This window comes from Myotis daubentonii, chromosome 14 (genome assembly GCF_963259705.1).
Source record: "Myotis daubentonii chromosome 14, mMyoDau2.1, whole genome shotgun sequence".
Taxonomy (NCBI): Eukaryota; Metazoa; Chordata; class Mammalia; order Chiroptera; family Vespertilionidae; genus Myotis; species Myotis daubentonii.
In genome coordinates, this window is record NC_081853.1 from 26257761 (window position 1) to 26280921 (window position 23161).

A 23161-nucleotide genomic window follows, 5' to 3' on the forward strand; every position below is an offset into this window, starting at 1 on the left:
CATGAGCTAGGGAGGAGCTTGGTGGCCCCTGCCACTTCCTTCTGCAAAACCCATTGAGTGTATTTGATCTATTACCCCAGTGTTTTTATTAAGGTAACTATTCAATGAGAAATAAAAGCCTTATTACCTCTGCTTTACAGAGTATCAGAAATAGGATATTATATGGTTTAAAAAAAAAAAGCCTTCAAATGACTTCCAGACACATAATTCTACCCGGAGCTCAGAAGCTGACAATGGGTGGTGGTACACAGCAGGTTGGTGAAACCTCCACTGCCTGGTGCTGAAGTCCTGCTGTGTTTTTTAAAAAAACTCAGAGGGTCTAAAAGGCCCATTCAAATGTCTAAAGATGAAAATGATTGCACTGGAATTAAGTCCTCAAAATTTAATAAAAGACCTGTCTAATCAGTTACAATCTTTAAATATTTAATGCAAACATTTAAAAAGAATTGTCAACTAGAAAAAAAATTCCCCTGAAAATATTTACTGTTAATAACTCCTTGAGATGGTGCTTTTTACAAAAAGTTTGTCAGCAAATGCCTTTTTTTTAGGGGAAGGGCAGCAGGAGGATGGGGATAGGACATCAGAAAATGATATGCGTTTTTTATTTTGATAAGAATAACAAGGAATTCCACCTGTTTCCCCACCCCTCAATTTGCTTTATGTAAAAATACTTCCAGCAGAATGAGCAGCAGTCATCAGCGGGAGGTGACTGAGCCCCAGGCACCTAGAGAGTATCTTTAAGCCACTACTTCTGTGCTCCCTCACTGTGCCCAGAGCCATTGGCCTAGACCACGAATTCACCTGCTGCTCATGTCTTATTTTCTCTCTCTCAAGGTTTCAGTAATACAGAAAGGATTACCATGTCGAAATAAGAACAGGTTTTCATAAACATAACACTGTCGGCTCGTGTGGGGTAAGATTCAGGAAGGCACACAATAAATTAAAGCAGACCCTGTTTCTGGAGGGTTTGCAGTGACCTCCGGGGCAAGGGCCGGATCTGCCAGCAGCTGAGCTTCCAGCACGGGTGTAGTGATGAGAATGCTGTGGGAAAGAGGGAGTCCATCCTTTGCTAAGTCATTGTGTCAGTATACAGGTCACAGGATCAAATGGAGGAGGAGATCCTCGCCTTCCTATCCAGTGACGTGCACCGTCCGAGGAGGACCCTTCCCTCCAAGTGTCGCCACAGCCAGGTTTGCACAAGTCAATCTTCCGTACACCCTTGTTGCGTACTGGTGGCGAATTAGTCCACAGAACTCCATCTGCTATTTACTTAAGTAAATCACTTGGAAACATAAAACTGGAGGTTGTAACTCAGTAAAACAATAAAGTGCTTTTGATGAGAGTAGTTGTTATTTACTGGTTGTTTCTTGTTTCACCTGAGGCACCAAAATCAACAATGTGAAAGGTGACAATGTTTACTTGGAATAAAAATTGAAAAAGCTTGTTTCTACTAAAAAGCCTGCATTTCTAAAAAGTACTTTTCTATTGGTTTCCATGTCTTCAAGTTACTGAATTTTTACTCACTACTGGGTAAGGAAATCGTTTACGCTGGGGTGGGACAGGGTGGCGAATGGGGAGACAGATAAGGAACTGTCCATAAATATCCCTTAAGGGCTCCACTTGTGAAGGTGTGAGTGAGGGGGTTCCAGCAGAAAAGGTCAGGCCCTCATGCTGAATCCAACGTGTGTGCAGATGAGTAGCAACACGAATTGGCTTCTGGATGGGTCCACACATCAACCTAAGAGTTTATTCTGAGTCCACGTGCTTGATAACTGCTATAACACACTTGCATCTTCCATGGCCTCGATCCACCTGTAAAACAAAAGAGAGGAGACACTTGGTGTCATGACTGTGCCTGTGACTCTCTGTAAGTGACTAGACTCTATTAGTATTAGCCTAAGCTTAGGGACCATGTCATATTCATATTTATTTGTTTCCCCAGCATTTAGCAAAAGGCCTGGAACACAGTACAAAGGTTTGCTGAATCAATGCATGTCTGTACGAACAAATCATAAGAATGTTTAAAAATTGCACAACTGCCCTGGCCGTTGTTACTCAGTGGTTAGAGTGTCGGCTTGTGGCCCGAAGGGTTTGATTCCCTGGCCCCACCCCGACTGGACATGTGTGGGAGGCAACCAATCTATGTGTCCCTCTCACATTGATGTTTCTCTCTTTCTCTTTCTCACACTTAGTCACTCCCTCCCTCCCTTCCACTCTGAAAATCAATGGAATATTTTTTCCACTCTCTGAAAATCAACGGAAAAATTATCCTCAGGTGAGGATTATAAAAAAATAAAATAAAATTGCACAACTAAGAATAGGCAGTTCCGCTGCTCTGCTGTGGCCCAAAGGGACTTGATGGGATATGATGGCTGGAGGAGAACAGAAACCAAAATCCTAGGTAACAACTTGTTTTCTTCTGAATGACAGGCAAGGAAATACATGATTAGTTATTTTGATTACCTCTGAGCTGAATTGGTATCCTCTGCTTTGAAACTATAAAATAAGGTTTTCTTGTGGTAAAGGTGAAAAACAGGCCCTACTTCGCTGCTGCCCTCCTCCTTTTCTGGGGCAATGGTGAACCCTAGCAGGGGCATACTCTCCATGGCCACTGTGTCCTGCAGAGGGCAGAGGAAAAACTGGTATTAAATACGGCACTACACACAGTTACCAGCTCAGCGCTCACTGATACCTCCAATCTGAGGTGCATGATGAGCCATTCTGTTGGGACATGCCTTGGACACAGTGAAATAACTGCACACATACTTTTCACCCCCACTTCTTGCCAAGATCAGACATAAGGAGGAAAAGAAACATCATTTTGTGACAGCCTATTAGGACCCAGGCATTTTCACCTTCACATTATCTTGTTTAATCTTCACAGCAATCACAGAAAATGTCACCTCCATTCTAAGAAGAAATTGAGTCTCAGAGATGGTAAATAACTTCCAAAGATCTCACAGCATATAAAGGGCAGAGCCAGAATCTGGACTCATGATCACCTTCTAGCCCCCTCTCTGCTGATTCAATTAGTGATTCAGCTAGTTTTCTCGAGTTACTTCTGATAACATTCTGTACTCACTGCCCATGCCTTCGTTCACAGGGCTTCAGGAAGGAGCACCCAGGGTGTCTATATGCTGTAAAGGTGCTAACCATGCAATGAGATGTACCAGAGAACTTAGATGGACCTTAAAATCATAGTGCTTGGTGGAAAAAGAAAGAGCTTTAATATATAAAGATATTTTTATATACACACATTTATGTACTAGAAAAAAAAATACATGTTCATAATACAATTTTATTAAACCACATATAAACGAGATATAATGAAGCACATTAGAATGGTTATGGGAGGAGAAGGGAGGGGAGAAGATTTTGTGTATAAAGGGAAATCAATTTTCAAAGATTGCTAGATCAGAAAAATCATTTGACAAAATTCAACATCCATTCATGATAAAAACAAAACACACACACACACACACACACACACACACACACCTCAGCAAGCTAGCAGTAGAAGGGAACTTCCTTAATCTGACAAAGTGCATCTATAAAATACCTACAGCTAACATCGTATTTAGTAGTGACATACCGTATATTTTTCCCCTAAGACTGGGAACGAGGCAAGAGGGTGTTTTATCAATGAAATTCAACACTGTTGTGTAGGTCCTAGCCACTGTATTAAGGCAGGAAAAAAACTAAAAGATAAAGATCAGAAAAGAAGAAGTAAAACTATCTGCGCTTACAAAGACATGACTGATTACAAAACAACTATAACTCATAATGAGTTTAGTAAGAATAATCATTAAAAAACTTATTTACAACTAGAAAAGAATAAATTATATTCAAAATTGCATCCAAAAAATAAAATACTTAGGTATAAAGTTAACAGAAATGCAAGAACACAAGTCTAAGACCTACATACTAAAAACAAAACATTAAAAGAGAAGTTAAAGAACTAGATAAATAAGAATTAATACCACGTTCATGAATTGTAAGATGCCAATATTATTAAGATGCCAATTCTCCCCAAATTGATCTATAGATTCAATCCCTCTCATAATTTCAGCAGGCTTTTAAAAATGGAAATTGAAAAGTTAATTTGGAAACACAAAATACCTAGAATACCCAAAACATTCTTTAAAAAGAACACAGTTGGAAGACTGACACAACCTGACCTCAAGGCTTACTATAAAGTTATAGTAATTAAGACAGCATGGTACTGGCATAAAGATTGGTAAATATATCAGTGAAACAGAATAGAGAACCCAGAAGTAGACCGACACTTATTCTGTTCTTTAATATGTGACAAATACATCCAAATAAACCAATAGGGAAAGGAAAATCTTTTCAACAAATGGTGTTAGAACAACTGAGTATCTATATGGGAAGAAATGAACATCAACCTCTACATCACAGCATACACAAGAATTAATTTGAAATAGACCTAAATGTAAAAGCTAAAACAGTAATGTTTTCAGAAGAAAATACAGGGGAGTAACTGCTACTTTCAATAGACAAAGGTTTCTTAGGACAGAAAGCAATAATCATAAAGGAAAATATACATTTTACTGAAGATAGAAACTTCTGTTCACCAAAAGATTCATTCATTCATTCATTCATTCAGAAAATGAACAGGCAAGTCACAGACAGAATATTCATAAAACATTTATCTAACAAAAGACTGGTATCCAAGATATATAAAGAACGGTAACTCAAGAACAAGAAGACAACCTACTTTAGAAAATGGGCAAGAGATCTAAAGAGGCACTTCTCAAAGTGAAATATACAAATGGCCAATAAGCACATAAAAAATATCAGTCGTTAGGAGAATATAAATTAAAACCACAGTGAGATAAGATACTATACCTTCACCAGAATGGCCAAAGTTAGAAACTGACAATACCAACATGTGGAGCAACCAGAACACCCATATTTACATACATTGTTGAGGAGAGTGTAAACTGGTACAGCATTTTGGAGAAGGGTCTGGTTGTTTCTTATAAACCACAAACACCTAAGTTTCTATGATCCAAGAATTCCAAGCCTAGGTATTTATCCAAGGTGAAATAAAAACCTGTTTTCACACAAAAACCTGTATGTAAAAGTTTAAAGTGGCTTTATTCCCTTCAACTGGTGAATGGATAAACAAACTGGTATATTCACAAAATGGAAAACTACTTCAGCCATAAAAAGGAATGACCTATTGCTATATTCAACATGACTGCTCTCAAAAACACTGGACTGAGTGGGAGAAGTCTACGTGATTCCATTTATATGAAGAGCTAAAGGAGGCAAAACGAATCTATGGTGGAAAAAAATCAGTGTTGCCTCTGGGACAGGGATGAGGTGGGGTTTATAGATGGATGCATGATCAAAACCTATAAAATAATATACTCTTTGTGTACTTCATTATATGTAAATTGTACCTCAAAAGGAAAAAACATAAATAGGAGGAAGTACATTTTGAAAAGCATAAAAAAATAAAAAGGAAGAGGAATGAATGAATAAACAGACACTTGATCAAAGAAATACAGTAAAATGTTAATTGCACAATCTAGTTCATGGATATATGACAGTTCACTGAAAATTCTTTCACCATTTCTTTGTTTGAAATTTTTTATATTGATAAATAGTAAATATAGTAACTAAATAATAAGATGTTAGAAAAAAGAAAAAAATGCCTTTATATTTATAAAGTCACTTTCTCCCAGGACTGTCACTGAACAGCAAGTTTCATTGACTTTGGTCAGTTCAAGGTATATAACCTGTTCACAGTAGTATAGTCAGTGATTCACATTATCAAACCTTTTTTCTTTGATGGAATTTAAAGCTGGCCCTAACACTAGAATATGCTCATTGAGAAATTACACAAGTTCCTCTCTGGAAGAACCTATTTTGGAAGCATATTTAAATTAAATTCATCTTTTAAAATCAACTTATGATGTTACTTCCATGACAACTGTTGCTCAGAACCTAAAGACTGGGTTTTCCATTTTCAGATAGGACTCACCTTCTCTTTGGTGGTTACTTAATTATCACTAGCCTTTGTTCATCTAAGCCAGCATTTCTTCCCAACGTGTGTGCTGTGCAACAACACTTCTATGTGATGTTCTATGAGGAATGACCTATGGTCTGCCCAGCTTGGGAAGTCTCCACATCTTAAGGGATCCATGACATGGCCTTGTATATGAGAGATTCTCAGAAGTATGACTGTGAGGAAGTCCCACTCACTGCCTACCCAGGGTTCCCTCGAACCCTGTTTCCCGAGAACCCCTGTGGTGTCCTGTGGAATGCCTGCTCAGGTAGATGCTGCCCTGGGCTGCAGAGGATAGTACATCACATTTCAGTTTGTCCTGGAAAGATCAAAATTCCCCCCGGCATAGAAAGCCGCATCTGTGGACATGCGAGTGAAAGACCCCCTCGAGGAATGCCCACCTCACACAGCACCCAAGTCACTCAGGCCCAGGGGGTCCCCTCTACGGGTCCGTGTCCCCGCTTGGCTCTGGAACACCCGAGGACAGTGCCGACTGCAGCCGTCAAGGCTACGGGTCCTTTGTGAGGGAAGCTTTAGGTCCTGAAGAAGGAAATTGCTTTTGCTCACTCACCAGCATCTGCATCTGTGGTCAGGGGAAGGAGTTAGCCCTGTGCTCTGTGCAGATCCTCATGGGGTGAGACACCCACCCCCTGCAGCTGGGCAGAATGCATTGAAGTCCCATTTTCAAAGCGGATTTATTTAGCCTGTGGGAGCCACTAGATGGTGGGGCCTGGACATGGAAATCTTTCACATTATCCTACAGTTCCGCGTGGGTCAGGACCAGACAGCCTCCTGCTGCAGAAACACAGCCCATACCTATCTACTCCGGAAGGAGGCTTGATTTCCAAGGCCCTCTCTCCGATATTTTAGAAAATGTAAATGTAAGATGTTCTATAAAAATATAAACAAGTTTTACTTAATAGAAAAGTTACTACGAGGCCATGCAGTTCCCTGTTAAAAGAAATGCACAAAGAGTGTGGCAGTTTCCTTCAACCTGTTGAATTTGGTCCTAAACAAAGTAGAGAGCAGAAAGCCGCTTTCTCTTGGAGAGCGCTGGGCTCGTACGGGATGCTGGGCCTGTGACATTCAAATACTTCGGTGCACAGGTCTGCATGCTGTACTGCCTTATCTCCCTCCACACAGAAACGGCCAATTCCTTCGATCTGGGATGGACACGCAGTCGTGTGTCCACAGCAATGCTCAGCACATGGCATTGCTCAATAAAGACTTGTCTGACATGGGAATTGGGACCAGCATTCAGGCCCCACACTGCCCCTAGGTGACAGGGTGCGGTGCACACCCCGCATGGACATTCTCAGGCTCGAGCTTAACCTTCGAGCCTTCACAGGAGAGAGAAGAGGAAGCGCGAACCACCACTACCTCACTGGCCATGTAGGTGTAGAGCACTTTGCCTTTGATGACAAACCAGAGCTTCTTCCAGTGCCTCTTGCCTTTCTTACACCGGCTGAGATAGCCACTGATGGCGGAGCCCTCTCCGGAGGCAGCCACCTGTCAGAAGGGAAGCACAGTGGTCGGCACCAGGTGGCGGAGGGCACAGTTCAGACAGGGCCAAAATGACATGCACAACAGTGAGCACATTGTTTATACAGCTTTGAAGTCTGAGACATGGATGAGGTCTCAGGATCCATCCAGCACCTCAAAGGCAGCAAAATAGTACGTTGGTTTGAAACACAGGCTTTACTGAGCAGACCCAAGAGTCAAAAACTGCCTTCAGGAGCGCTGCCCTCTAGTGGTGTTTTAGATTCCTGGTCCTCCCCAAGCCCCAAACCCCCACATTACAAAACTGATACCTGAAGGAAAGGTTTTCTTCCTTCTAAAACTGATTCTTACAGTTTTCGGCTTATTGATTTCTTGCAATTAAGGAGGGATCCGCTTTGCATCGTTTACTAAAGGTTTTATCATCCCCTGCCTAATAGGATGTGTTAGCTCCTCTCCTTCTTCTTAGCCGTCTGTCGGACAGGCTTTATGTGGGTCAAGAACACAGGCTTGGAGTAATACCAATCTAGGGCTCCAGTCCAGGTGCTGCCAGTTTATAGACAGGTAATGCTGTGCAATTCACTTACTTCCTCTAAGTCTCGGTTTCCTTACTAGTTATATTGAAATTAAATGCCATAAAACAGATGACCTACAGTGACTGACCCATAGTAAGTGCTCCATAAATAGTAATCTTACTGTTAGAGCAATGGGGCCAGGTTAAGAAATAATTTCATTTGACTTTCTCATTTTACAGATGGGGAAACTGAGGCTCAGAGGAATGGAGAGATCCACCAAAGGTCAAATCCCTATTTAGTTGAAGAGAGTAAGAGCTTGAATCTCTCAGCAAATACTCCAGAGGTCAACAAACCTCAGTGTAGGGCAGCGGTCGACAACCTTTCGGACCTCACGGACCACCAGTGGTCCACGGACCACCGGTTGGCGACCGCTGATGTAGGGAATGGAAGCCACAACCAGTTCTGGCTGTTTGAAGAAGCATAGGAAAGAAATCTGCCCACCACAGTCCAGGACTTCTATACCAGATATGGGCTCCCCCTCTCCCCCCAACACACACCCTCCCCCCCACCCCCACCCCACACACACACTTGCTGCGCTGAAACATCTCACCGAGAAGAAAGGCAGTGTGGACAGAACATGACAGGGGAAACCGATTCTGCAACCTCCCTTTCTGACAGATGCTTGGGAGGCAGCTGTCTGTAGACTTTCTCATGGGGAATGGGTCTTGCTGGTGAGGTGGGGGAAGGGGAGAGCACAGCAGGAGACTGGGGCACATGTCTCCTGGGGCTACTGCGGATCCCACTGAGTGCAGGCTTTGCTGGATAATAAAAAGATTGTCACTTTGGGCGAAAATCAGCAAGGGGCTGGCTAGGTCAGAACCGTGTGGCAACAGGATCAGAGCAGCCTGATGCTATAAGGGTAAGAGCATTGATTCTCAAACTCTGCCCCCATGGAACACTCGGTGGGAGGAGTGACAGGATGAACTTTCCTGGTTTTATGGGAAGGAACTAGTTAAATAAGTGATGGGATAACCATATAATGTAAAACGTGAGATTTATATGGCTGAGCAAATGGGAAATAATATCTAAGAGAAATTAAATGAAGAGTCAGTATAATATGTTATCTTTTGGGTAAAAAAGAGGATCTATAATTGTACATATTCGTTATGTAGATGCATTAAAGTTTCTGGAAGGATCCATGAGAAATCTGATGGTGGTTACCCCCTGGGATGGGTAGGACTGAAGGAGTTCGGAGAGGGAGAGAAACTTACTTTCATCATATATTCTTTCATGCTTTTTTAAAAAAATATTTTTTACCATGTATGTGTTAATCCCAAGATTTTTAATATGCAAAGGGAATTAAGTTAATGGATAGAACTGTACCCATTTAAATTTTTCATCCCCTAACACTTTTAAATCCTTGCCACCTACTACTTGCTAATGAATATTAATGAAAAAAATTGGAAACAGCTGATCACACTTCTTTCAACAGCTTGTATATTCATGGGCATACATTTGTCTGTGATTGTGATTAGAATTTAGAGGTATAAAGTCTAGTCCTATTTGCAGGATGGAATTGAGTTTAGCCAATTCTGAGGTTTCCTGCAAAGAGTTGCAGCTTCCAGGGGGCTCACCACCTGAGCCTGTTTGGGACCCCCAGGGTGAGAGGATGGTACAGCCTGCTATGGGAGACCTAAGCTAGCGCTGTAGCTGCTTTAGTTGGAAAAGCCCCAGTGGTCTGTGCAGTACTCTTGGACTAGGTCTAGGCTATGGGGCAGGAGAGAGAGAAAGGAAGAAAGAGTTGGACAAGAAGTCAGAGAGAAGGATGTGAAAGATGTCTCCTAACACCATCTACAACCACTTTGAGTCCTGCCCTCTGCCACCAAGCAGGCATCTTCTCAGTCATGCCCAGGAGACAGGCCTTCCCTTGTTAGGTGAGTCTGTCCTTGTAAACAGAACGTCTCCCACGAGGGGTCCTCGTTGTCCCAAAGAGCCCAGTCAGGGAGGGGAAGGGGTCTGACGCTGTTCACAGAGGAGGACCATGAACCGTCCAAATCCCAAGATGTCCACGCAGGCAGCCCCACCTGCCTTACCTCAGTGAGGGCCGAAGGGACTTTCTTCTGCTTCTTGAAGGTCGAGGGGTTGATGCTGTGGAAGACGGACGAGAAGGAACTGCTCGAGAAGCGGGGGGAGGACAGAGGGAAGCTCATGCTCACTGGCCTCTCTGTAAGGAAGACAAGTTACGGGGAAGGGAGGTAAGTGTCCACGTGGACAGGCACGCCAATTCCTGTAAATCGGAGCTCCCGGTCCTTCCCAAGGTGGGAACCAGCCTCACCGTGGGGTCTAAGTGTGATCAGAAAAATGGGCAACGTCCTTCTGCTGACATGAAGGCCCTGGGGGCGGGGAGGGAAGGCTTCTCCAGGTCTCCAGGAGGCGGGGCCTGGGCTGTGCTCGGATGGCCCCGGTGGCCCAGAGAACTCTTTGGTTTTAGGCCCAGGTCACACTTGCTCTCCCTCCAGCCCAGCCCTGCTTGGGCAAAGCCTGTCCCCTGAGCACAGTCTCTCAAGAGCCAGCTCAGCTTCCGCAGGCGCCTTTGTCAGCGAGCCCTCAGCCCTTCCCTGACCCTCAACTCTGTGACCCGTCTCACAATCCTTATCCCCAAAAAGGGCCCACAGAAAACAGGCCTACAGAACACTCTCGAAAAGAAAAGAGGCTGCTATGGCAAAGTAAATGTGAGCTCTCCGCTTACCAACCCCATCACTGAGGGGCACTGACCCAGTGTTTCCCAAACCTAGCTGCCCACAGAACCCTTCTCCTGGGAGCATCTTTCAATTTTTTGTGGACCAGCATTTTGGGAAATGGTGCCCCAGGTGTGAGTTTAAACCCCTAGTTCTTCCTCAAGGGCTGCTTTTGTCTGCACCTCCCGGGAAAGTGGTTTCAGGCACCAACCACAGGCCAGGGAGAAGCCACATGGGCCACCTGGAAGAAAGGTGAGGGTGGTCCCAGGTTACCTCTCATCAGGCCTGGGACGTCCCCGCCCCTCTTCTTTAGCTCGCCGTAGCAGCCGTCGCAGACCTTGGCCATCCGGTCCTTGAGGTACTTCAGAGGGTACTTGTTTCTCGAACAGTTCCGGCACACGATCTGCAGGCCCAGTTGGGGATGCATGTTGGAACGGTTCTCATCTCAGCACATGCTTAGGGCCGGCATCCTCACCCCTCCGCCTACAGCCCCCACCTCCTCCAGGGACTGTGCCAGGTCGGCCTGCCTTTCCAGGGCAGCTGCATAGACTTCTGTGCAGGTGCTTATCTCTTTTTCTGATGAGCCCTTAACCACAATAGATACTGTTCGGGTTTTTTTGTTTTTGTTTTTTTTTGTTGTTGTTGTTTTTGTTTTTTATGAGGACAATAACCACATATGCTGTGATTTTCTTTTGGGAGCATGGTGGTGCTATGGAAGGGGCCTGGGCTTGGGCACCATGGTTTGAAGATACCAGTAAAATGGGCATTAACTACCTCGCAGGCTTGGTGTGAACACTCCTCTCTCTGGGCTGGCACGCAGCAGCTGCTGGATGCCCCTGAATCTCCACCCCATGCCACCCCCATGCACACATTCCCCCCAACAGAGTGACTCACCTTGCCACAGGCGTGGCAGTGATGACGCCTCAGGGTGAGGGAGAAGTCGCAGCCGCAGTTCATGCACATCATAACATGTGTGACAGGCACCAGAGTGGGGGGTCTCTCCCCCAGGCTGACCCCCAACCTCTCTCGTATCTAGAGCAACAGAATGGGGCCAAGCAGTGTGGTCAGGAGACCAGCTGGATGGATGTGGGGGAGAGGGTGCATTCTAATTCTATAGCCTCCCCCTCCCCATCCTGTATCCTCCGGAAGCTGATCTTGGCTTAGAAACAGCCAACAGGAAGTGCTGTGCTCCAGGTTGGGGTTGCACAGTGACTGCCCTGAGCCGGTGGGAATATGGCAGGAGAGGTAGGTAGGAGGAGGAGGAGCCAATGCCCTGATGCAAAGAGCTGCAAGTCTTCCTAGGCGTGTGGCTGGTGTCCCAGGGCCTCCACTCACCTCCACGCTGTGGTGGAAGGCAGCCAGAGCCTGGGCCTTATAGTCTTCAGGGAGGGCTCTGCTCAGACAGCCATGCCACTCATCCCGCTCTGCACAGGAGCTGTGGGCACAAACTGGAGTTAGCGATTGCACGAGGGGACCAAGTCCAGGGAAGGCCCCTGCCCATCACACATGCCTGAACCTCTTGGCATCTGAAATCCCACCAGCAAGTGCGGGCCACCTGCCAGACAGGCCTAGGCTCGCACCTCAGCGCCTCCACCTGCTAGCAGGGCGGCAGGGGACGCTGCGGTCCCCCAGGCCCCTTCTTCACTTGGGACATAGGAGTGTCCATACTCTTCCTCTAACTCCCAAGGCTTTTGTGGGGATGAAATGACATGTGGGATGTAGATGGACTTTGGCAATAGCAAAGCAAGGGGTGTTCGGGAGGGAAGCTCTGAGGGGCCCACACCTTAGGAGGTATGGGTAGGCAGGGGGCAGGGGAGAAGGGTAGATAGAAGCTAGAAAAGGCCAAGGACCCAGTCACTCCAACTGCCCGCACTTTCTCACTTCACTTCCTACTCATCCAACAAGCTGACTTCCCACATTCTGGCTCTGTGCCTGGAAGGTGGTGACAGCCGCTCTGGGCTGAGAGCTGCCTAATTCTTGCGGGGCCCACTAGGTGTCGCTCCATCCTACACTAAAGTACGCAGGCTCAGCGAGAAGGGACCAGTGTGGCCCGGGAGGGAGGAAGGGTGGCAGCCAGCCAGATGCCATGTCCCTAAAAGGAGATGTATGGGTCCCACTGTCCCTGGAAGCTTCAGTGTGAAGTGTTTGGGTTAGCAGGGAGGTGACCGGCCTGTCAGTGACAGTGGCTTCTTGAGTCCACTGGCCAAAGGGCAGTGTCCCTGCCTAAGAGAGAGGGGCAGCCCCATCTGAAGGGCTGAGCCTGGCCTGTCACCACCCTCACCTGATGGTTGGACAAACAGAGACCATACCCTGGGTCTCCCCAGGTCTCTGATTTTACCTGGAGATGAGGGGAGAAGAGGCCATGGAACCCCACCCAGGCATCACCTCTTCTAGGAAGCCTCCCCTCATTCCAGCAGAGGGGGTCACTCCTTGGAATTTCTAAGTGGAAAAGCACTCTGGATCACGCAGGCGTGCATCTGAACCCCAGTTTTGCCTCACATGGGCTGTGTGACCCGTCTCTAGGCCTCAACTCCCCAAGCATGGGAGGAGCTGCGAGGCCCACCTGCAAGGGTGGTGATGAGGGTCAGAGGAGGGGCCTGAGACCCAGCAGGTGCCCAATGCAGGTTCCTCTTGCCACCACCACTATTAATTCAGGCACATAACCTGAACATACAATACAGTTATGTTCTGTGTTGTAACCGGTTCATAACTCCTACCCAGAATGTGGGCTCCCCTACCCCAAGCAAATCAAAGCTCAAATCACATGTGCCCTCAGCACAGAACCTGCCATGAGGAGTGGCTCATAAAGGCTTAATGACCAATACATCTATGAGACAGCGTGTGGGTCAGTGTGTGCACATCCCATGCCACACCAGAACCTCCACCCCACACTGGGCACGGCTGCCAGCCCTGGGTCACGCCCACCTGAGAGGGAAGACTCCCAAGCCTTGGGAGCCCGTCCCACCCACCATGCCCAGAGAGGTCCTGGCAGCAGCCACCCCTCCCTGGTTTCTGAGCTGGAGCTGGCCTTGCCCTGAAAGCAGGGGTCGGGGAGAGAGTAATGTGGAGGGTGAGGGAGGTGAACCTCTTTCACTGCCTAAAGCCAGCAAGGAAGGACCCCTGGGCATCCTGAGGGCCTGGAGAAAAAACAGAGGGTTCTGAGAGAAAGGCTGAACCCCAAACCAGGGAACGCTCACTCATTGTTTTTTCTCTCCAGACACGAAAGCCTGAAAGTAATGATAATTTATTAAATAAGGCACACAATGCATTCTTTACTCACCACAACTTTTCGTGTTGCTATAAAGACCAAATAATCTGTAGAGTTTTACAACCATGAGGTATTGTTATTATTATAATTTTAAGAAAAGGGGCTCTAGAAACCCCCAAAGTTCTATGTAAAATTTTATGTCCATGCACATTTATTTTGGGGGAGAGAAGCCAGTTTTATCAGATTCTCAAAGTGGCCTGTGATTCAAAAATGGTTAAGAAACACTAAAAAGAAGTTCTTTGATGCAAAGGATCTATAATAATAAAAGCATAATATGCTCATTAGACCGGACGTCCTTCCAGACAACCTTCCGGAGGAAGCTGTGGTGGTGGGGGCCGAGCCCCTTGCACCAATTTCGTGCATTGGGCCTCTAGTACCCAAATAAAACCAAAGACACAACCAACATTTGTTATTCCAAACTTTCCCACCTATAAAACTCTGTTTCTTCCCTCCCTCGCCCGCCCTCCCCTGGCCTTCCCTCCTTCTTCCTCCCCATACCTTGCAGACAGAGTTAGGCAGGACTCAGGAGTCTCAATCTTTAGGGCGTAGGGCACTTTCTCCATCACAGGGCGGCTGACCTGGAAACCAACAGGGGCACCTCAGCAGGGGGGGTGAGGGGGGCATGAAGGGGCAACCACAGACTAGATTCTTCCTCTGGTCCTGCCACTGTCCCTCTCTGAGCCTGAGTTTCCTCAGATGCTCAGAGACATGGCAGGTGTGAGTGTGTGTGTGTGTGTGTGTGTGTGTGTGTGTGTGTGTGTGTATGTGTGTGTGGTGGGGCCTGGCTGCCAACTCAAAATATGGGAACACATGACGAGGGCCCCGTCTTCCTGTCTCTCTGTCTTTACACACGAAACTGTCCAGCTAGGCTGGCATCTTCCTTACATTTGTTTAAAAAGCATCTGCCACTTGAACAGATATCTAGCATATAGCGGCATTATTTACCATGGTCAAAAGTGGAAGCCACCCAAGTGCCCATCCATGGGTGAAGGGACAAACAAAAGGTGGTGGATATGTACAACGGGATATTATTCAAACAAAAAGTAAGGAAATTCCAATACATGTTACAACATGGATGAGCCTTGAGGACATAATGCTAAGTGAAGTAAGCCACTCACAAGTCACTCACGAAAGACAAATACTGTGTGATTCCACTTCTATGAGCTGCCAGAGAAGGAACCCATGTACACTGTTAGTGGGATTAGCAATTGGTGCAGCCACTATGGAAAACAGTATGGAGAGGCCTCAAAAAATTAAGAATAGAACTACCATAATCCAGCTATTCCACTTCATTCCCTTTATCCGAAGAAAATAAAAACACTAATTCAAAAAATATATATGCACTTCTATGTGCACTGCAGCATTACTTACAATAGCCAAAATATGGGAACGACCTAAGTGTCCATTGATAGATGAATGAATAAAGAAGATGTGGTACATTTACATAATGGAATATTACTCGGCCATAAAAAAGAATGAAATCTTGCCATTTGTCATAACATGAATGGACCTTGAAGGTATAATGAGAATAAATCAGGAGGAGAAAGACAAATAACATATGATTTCACTCTATGTGGAATCAAAAGACAAACAAAAATAATAATAAACTCAGATACAGAGGAAAGATGAGCAATTACCAAAGAATAAAGGGGCTTGGGAAGCAAAAGAATGAAGGGGTCAACTGTGGTGATGGATGGTAACTAGACTTTTGAGGATGATCACTTTTTAGTCTGTAAGTTATAACGTTGTAAACCTGAAACTCATATAAGAAAGAATTTAATATAGTGCTAGCTGGTTTAGTTCAGTGAATAGAGCATCGGCCTGCGGACCAAAGAATCCTGGGTTCGATTCTGGTTAAGGGCACGTACCTTGGTTGCAGGCTCCTCCTCAGCTGGGCCCTGGTCGGGGCTCATGCAGAAGGCAACCAATTGATGTGTTTCTCTCACATCAATATTTCTTTCTGTCTTTCCCTCTCTCTTCCACTCTCCCTAAAAATCATTGGAAAAATATCCTCGGGCGAGGATTAACAACAACAAAATTTAATATATTAAAAAATCATATATAGAGAAAAGGGAGTGGGAACGGGGAGTTAGTGCTTGATGGGTACAAAGTTTCAGTTTGGGAAGATGAATGATGGTAATGGTTGCAAAACAATGTGAATGCCTTTAATGCCACTGAACTGTATACTTAAAAATGGTCAAAATGGTAAATTTTATGTATATTTTACCACAATTAAAAAAATCCTCCAAACACATACTGTTTCTCCTTCCAAGCCTTTGCTTACACATTTCTCTCCTCCTAAAGCACCCTTCCCCACCTGTCCACAGACTATGCTCTCTATGGGACTCAGCTCCCTTCCTCCAGGAAGCCCTCCTTGCCATTCCTCTCTTCCTCCCCTCTGACCCCCAACCCCAGGCCTGGTCTATCTATAGCATAATCCTGCTGTAACCCATAACAGCACTGTTCCTCAGGACCCCCCCCCCCCAGATGGTCTGTGAGCGCTTAGAAGCAGGGATGCTGTCCTCTGCTCCCCTGGGGTCTCCCGACTGCCCCCGAGTGCCCAGCATTAGGCATTTACCTTCATGCTGGCCACTGCCAACGTGCTCTTCAGCCGGTACTTCCCATCCTTCTGGGGATACGTGTACAGGAGCATGTCGCTCATCTGGGGAGAAGGAAACCTCATCACACAAGTCTTGGTCCCAGCTCCTGTCCTGAGGATCACTGAGCACTGGGTGCATAGGTATCCTGCATTCCCCACTGGCCCCCACGAGACAGCAAAACAACCGTGGGCTAAAACGTGAGCACCTTCCCCACAGTTGCACTCCTAGGTAAAAACTCAAGGGGAATACATGCAGTGCCCACAAGAAGTCAAGGACAGGGAGGTGCATACAGGTATTATTCACAATAGCCAAATAGTGGAAACAACCCAACTATCGACAGGTGAATGGATTAGCAAACTGTGGTGCATCTATACTATGGAATACCACACAGCAATCGAAAGGAACAAACTGATGATGCACACGACGACACGGATGAAGCCCGAACATGCTGATGGAAAGAAGCCAGACAGAACACACTGCTTGATGACATTCATAGGAAGCTCCAGAACAGGCAAAACTGATCTGTGACAGAAACCAGGCCGTGGCTGCCTGGGGCAGGGGCGGGAGAGTGGCTGCTAAGGAGCACAGGGGAACTTCCTGGAGGGCTGGAATGTTCTATATCCTGACCCAGGCGGCAGTAGGTTTGTCAATGTACTTTGGCATTTATATACCTCAGATGGACGCATCTTACTCTATAAATCATACCTCTGTGAAGCATAGTTAAGGAAAGAGGGAGGGAGTTCCTTGAGGAAAGGGAGCTCCAGTGACATAGTAGGTGCTCATTTAATATCTGTTGAATGAACAATTAAAGCTCCCCATCCCCATGCAAGGAAGACAGGAAGAAACAGAATGAAAGACACTTCACCTCCTTAGAGGAGAATGCTTGTTTGACTACAGGGTTTAGTTTGAAAAAACAACCTCACCCTCCGGGTGGTCTGTGGGCTGTCAATCCTGACCCTCCCTCTGTAGCTGCTGTGTGACTATGGACAAGCTATTTCCCCCTTTGAGCCTCAGCTTCCTCACCTGGGAAGTTGGGAGCATCTCTGCTCCTACCTCATTATAGATGCCTAGAGAGAGAATGGCCCGAGGGAGCCCTCTATGCATGGGAGCCAATGTAAACTAGGGGTGTTGTGGGCACTGACCAGAACGTGGCATCTAAGGTCTGAAACAGGGCGAGAACTCAGGGTCAACACTTCCTTTTCCTGCAGACAGTCTGCGGAGGGGACAGCATGGATGCGTTTTCCTGTCGCCAGTTCTTCATGGGACCCCGACGTCCCAGGCAGAGCTGTGCGAGACACTTGGCCGAGACACTGAGCTGCTGTGTGACCTCAGGCAAACCCTTCCTGTCTCTGGGCCTCACTGTCTCTAACTGGAGCTGGAGAACAGGGCCAGCAAACATTTTTTTACAGGCAAGATAGTAAATATTTAAGTCTCGATGGGCTTTTATTCCTCATAAGGTGCCAGTTTTTGTTACAACTATTCAACTTAGCCATTGTAGCTCCAAAGCAGCCACAGACGGGAGAAACTGAGTCACAGATTGGCTAGATAACGTGCCTAAGGTCACAAAGTTCACAGGTGGCAGAGCCGGGGTGGCAAGTAAATGAGTGTGCCTCCAGTGCGTTCAGCTGCGGTGTGGTGTGTTGGGAGTGGCCGCACAGTGAGTCCTCGCCCACCTGGGGACAGTGACCAAACCCATGCAGAGCCTCATTCATTAGCCTACTTTGAGGAACCCGCCTGTGTCACTCACTAGAGTAGTCCCAGCCTTTTCTGACGGGCCCCTTAAGCACCTGCTGCCATGGCAACTGCCATTAGCACCCTGAGGTTTTCCTGATGGGTTCAGGACCAGGCTGCCTCCTAATTGCCCATGGTTCTCCTTTCTTCTTCAAAGCATGTGTTTTACAGCCCCAATTTGGAGGAAGGAAGAGAAATTCTTCATGGAGGAGAAAGGGCGGATTTCTCACAATAAGGAGGCTCCAGTACCACCCACGGCTTGGGGTTGGATGGGACGCAGGGGTGGGAGGGGGGGCACAGTGGGAACCTCTCCATAGCATCACTGAAAACCCTGTGTTGGTGGACACATGCCCTGGCTTTATTCTGAGTTAAGGTTATTTTATGAAACTGGCACCTTATGAGGAATAAAAGTTGTTCCTTAATGTGTTCACCATGGTGCTCCCTGGCTCAAGAATCTGTCTGTCTATCCTCCTGCTATCTATCTCTCCAGAGCCGTGGTCGGCAAACTGCAGCTCGCGAGCCACATGCGGCTCTTTGGCCCCTTGAGTGTGGCTCTTCCTAAGCCTTAGGAGTACCCTAATTAAGTTAATAACAATGTACCTACCTATATAGTTTAAGTTTAAAAAATTTGGCTCTCAAAAGAAATTTCAATCGTTGTACTGTTGATATTTGGCTCTGTTGACTAATGAGTTTGCCGACCACTGCTCCAGCGGATGTTACTAACATCTACTTAGTAGAAGGTCCTGTGCTGAGAGAGAGAGAGAGAGAGAGAGAGAGAGAGAGAGAGAGAGAGAAAGGGACCTGGGTTCAGGCCGTGGGGCGGGCGGGAGGGGGGGGGGGAAGAAGGGGGCAGGGAGGCTTGTAGACTAACAATGATGGGGAACCAGAGAGACCCAGGGCAGTCATCATGACTGAGTGAGAGAGAGGCTAGGAAGAAGAGTCAACTAGATGCTGGAGGGAGCATGGGAAAGTGAAAGAGAAGGAGAAGGGGGAGGGGGACAGATGGGGGAAGGGAAGGAGCGAGGAAGGACACTGTGTCTGTGCCTGGCATTCGAAGTCCCTGTGAAAGGGACATAGCCAGAGGAGCTGGCCAGATGGGAATCAAGACGGAGGAGCTCCCTCCACTCTAGCTTCATGCACTACCTTCATGAAGGACACTGAGAGAAGGACACTGAGGCTCAGAGAAGAAGCAGGACCTGCCATGGGTTGCACAGCCAGTAAGTCAGAGCTGGCATGAGAATCCAGTCTGTCTGACTCCAAAGCCAGTGCTCCTCATCACCATCCTGGATGTCTCCCTTTTTCATCCTGGAGAAGAAAGGCCTTGGGACCCAGTCGTGAGCTGTGCTGGGGCAGAGGGAGCTGACGACTCTATAGCTCTGGGCGGAGGGAGGGCCTGTGTCCCATGGGATAACTGTCAGAGGGAAGGGTGGAAATTCTCATCAAACAAGCTGCCTCTATGGGCCTCATTTAATTCCCCAAATTGCCCGCTATTTCCACTTTCCCTGTGGGAAATCGAGGCTCAGACATGTCTGTGATCTAAGGGTTACAGAGGAGCTAAGTGTCAGATCAATATCTAACCAGCTCAGTCTCCCTCACTGCCACACAGATCTCCAAAATTCAAGGGTATGAACTCCTGCTCAATAGAAAATGTTTTCAAATATTGAGACTCTAACATGGAACAAGGGATGACTTTCCTCACTGGACTCCAAGATCCACAACAGGGCAGGAGCCGTGTCTATATACCCTCACAGATCTTGGTCCACAGAAGGAGATGGAGTTGCAGAATTAATGAATGTCATAATAGGCAGTGAGCTCCCTGTCACCAGAGGTATATGCAGAGTTCAAAAAACTACCTGGAGAAAGGAACTCAAGCATCTGTGGGGACTTTACGATCCTTTTGAGAACTCAAACTATCCAATGAGTTATCCACTCTGAACTATCCACTCTGAATTATCCACTTTCAAAGATACCTTTCAAAGTTCCTGCTGGGGTTCTAATCTCTTGCCTGTGGCCAAATTTCTCCCTTGCACCACAGCACAAACCAGCCAGAGTGAGGGGTTCTCATGGGGAGTGAGTAAGAGATAGCTGGTTGGAGGCACAAAGAGCTGCTTGTAGTCTAGCAGCCACAGAGGTTGATGTTACTACATCATAGGCCTGGACATTCCCTGGTATTCCAGACTGTAGCTATAAATCACCAAAAATGTTACATTCTACTCTATCTTGTGCATAGTGGAGAAAGTGCTGGACTCGGGGTGCAGCCTTGGTTCCCCCGGGGCTCTGCCACCAACTTGCTGAGAGATCTGGCCAAGTCAACTCTCTTCTCTGGATCTGTTTTCTCATGCATTCGATAAAGCAGTCGGACATTTATTCCTGGTTTTAGAATGTTTAACTTTTGGCACCATTCCATCAAAATCACTGAAATAATAAATGAGGGATGGAAGAAGAGAGAGAGAGAGAGAGAGAGAGAGAGAGAGAGAGAGAGAGAGAGAGAGAGAGAGGAAGGAAGGAAGGAAGGAAGGAAGGAAGGAAGGAAGGAAGGAAGAAAGAAAGAAAGAAAGAAAGAAAGAAAGAAAGAAAGAAAGAAAGAAAGAAAGAAAGAAAGAAAGAAAGGAAGGAAGGAAGGAAGGAAGGAAGGAAGAAAGAAAGAAAGAAAGAAAGAAAGAAGAAAGAAAGAAAAAAGAAAAGAAAAGAAAGAGAGGGAAAGAAAGAAGGGAGGGATGGGTGGTGGTTTCCAAGGGTAAACTCTCAGCTTTCTGGGAAGCTCAGCACACAGAGTGATCCTCATCCTACAGATTCCGCTCTGTTCTAGTCTCCTCCCCTGCCTTCCAGTTGTCCTTGAATACTGGTCCTAGAAATTCCACAGAACTTGACAGTCCCAGGGCTTGGCTGGGGGGCCAGGTACTTACCAGGAACAGGTGCCGGGGGCGTCTGTTTTTCCCTGTTACTTTCATCAGTGTCCCTTCCTTCAGAAACTCCTGTGGGGAGAGAAGCAGATACCAGTGGTCAGGCTGATGCCCTTGACTGCCCTAGAGAAGGGTGGAAGGCCCTTGAGTGGGAAACTTAAATTATGATGCTTCCTAGAAGACCAGAGAGCAGCTCCTGGGGGGATAAGATAGATGCTTTGGGCCCTGGCCGAGTAGCTGAGTTGATTAGAGCGTCGTCCTGATACACCAAGGTTGTGGGTCCGATCCCCGGTCAGGGCACATACAAGAATCAACTAATGAATGCACAAATAAGTGGAACAACAAATCAATGTTTCCCTCTCTCTCTAAAATCAATAAAATTAAAAACAAATTTTTAGAAGAGCGAGATGCTCTGTGTATGCTATAGCAGCTCCGGAGACAGACCTCTTGGCCTTTCAAGGAGCATTCCACCTTGAATTACACCAAGCCCCAGAGTGGTCCAAACAATGACTCTCACCCTGGTTTGCTGCCACAAGTCCATCCAGAACAAAGCCTTTGAAGGTTTGCTAAAATAGCTGCATGAACAGTTGGTGTATCCCCCTTGAAATGCTGGAGCATACAAATAGATGCTTAATAAATATTTACTGATGACCCAGGCCAAAACGTTAAGTGTGATTTTATAGAATCTCAGACCAGTGAGAGCCCTGCTAATTTTGAGTAAAATCTGAGCACAATATCTCATTTCTTTGTCTCTTGTCCTTCATCAACTGTAATAAGTAATGAACACATTTTTTACTATTTTTGAGCTGAGTTTTATGTTTTCCATTGGAAGCTTAAAAGTGGATAAATTGTTCAGCTGGCGTGGCTCAGCGGTTGAGCGTCGACATATGAACCAGGAGGTCACGGTTCAATTCCTTGTCAGGATACATGCCCGGGGTTGCAGGCTCAATCCCCAGCAGGGCGTACATACCAGGCAGCTGATCAATAATTTTCTCTCATTGATGTTTCTATCTCTCTCTCCCTCTCCCTTCCTCTCTGAAATTAATAAAAATAAAAAATTTTAAGAAGTGGATAAATTTGTCTCCTGAAAAATGTTTTTTTAAAATGCTATGTTGGGGCTCTTGAGAGATGGTTTTCCTGATTTCTCAGCAATGCTGGACTAAACTAAAAATGCTTGGCATCGCTTCTTCTTGGAGGTGAAGAGAACCACAGGGAACACTGAACCCAAACGGCACTGTTGCTTTAAAGGCCCTGAGAGTGGAAAACCCCAGGGGAGGCAGTCCATGGGCCCTGTGAGCCCAGCCCTGCCCTCCCTCCTCCTCGGTAAACAGCACCTGCAGCCAGGCCTGTCTGGGGCCAGCCCAGCTGAACAATGGGGCTTATCAGAGCCTCGCCTGCCTGCTGCCAGCACACCCTCTGCCCCTGCCCATGGTGGCGGTGGCACTCACCCTTCCTGGCTGGAGGAGATCCCCTTGGCCACGAACGCTGTGCTCAATGTGGACAAGCTTCTGCAGGTTTTCCTGTGGGTGGGACGGGGTGAGGGAGAGATGGTCAGGACCCCTTCAAGGAATCTTATCTCCTCTGTAAGGGGTGGTATTGCTTCTGCTTTAGAGGAGGAAAGTGGAGCCCAGAAGGACCTTGCCCCAAACCTGACCTCCCGTCAGGGTCAGGACTGCGACCTGAGCCTGGATCTGCAGGATGCTGTGTGTGGACTGTCCATAATCAGGCCAGTCCTTCTGGGCCTGGGCTCCGACACTGCCACCTTTCTGCACACCATGGCGATGGTCTCTTGGCCTTGCTTTGCCATCCGACATGTCAGGCTGTCTTTGGGCCACTGCGCCTACTCTAAGCCTGTGTCTCCCATAAGGCCTG

General features: G+C 46.7%; 1 protein-coding gene across 6 annotated transcripts in view; it reads right to left on the reverse strand.

Annotated features, from left to right (window-relative positions):
* Positions 1 to 264: 264 nt before the first annotated feature.
* Positions 265 to 23161, reverse strand: part of FGD5 (FYVE, RhoGEF and PH domain containing 5) — a 115905-nt gene continuing 93008 nt past the window's right edge. For 4 of the 6 annotated variants that reach the window (XM_059663678.1, XM_059663676.1, XM_059663680.1 and 1 more), the window contains exons 11-21: positions 22738 to 22809; positions 21293 to 21361; positions 16634 to 16717; positions 14554 to 14633; positions 12123 to 12222; positions 11682 to 11819; positions 11061 to 11190; positions 10143 to 10273; positions 7418 to 7546; positions 2464 to 2618; positions 266 to 1812 (exon numbers count right to left, since the gene is read on the reverse strand). In XM_059663678.1, coding sequence (XP_059519661.1) covers positions 1776 to 1812; positions 2464 to 2618; positions 7418 to 7546; positions 10143 to 10273; positions 11061 to 11190; positions 11682 to 11819; positions 12123 to 12222; positions 14554 to 14633; positions 16634 to 16717; positions 21293 to 21361; positions 22738 to 22809 — 1125 coding nt within the window. In that variant the 3' untranslated portion in view covers positions 266 to 1775. Of the gene's footprint in view, positions 1813 to 2463; positions 2619 to 7417; positions 7547 to 10142; positions 10274 to 11060; positions 11191 to 11681; positions 11820 to 12122; positions 12223 to 14553; positions 14634 to 16633; positions 16718 to 21292; positions 21362 to 22737; positions 22810 to 23161 lie in introns of all 6 variants that reach the window. The other 2 variants (XM_059663677.1, XM_059663681.1) reach the window with 2 other exon arrangements.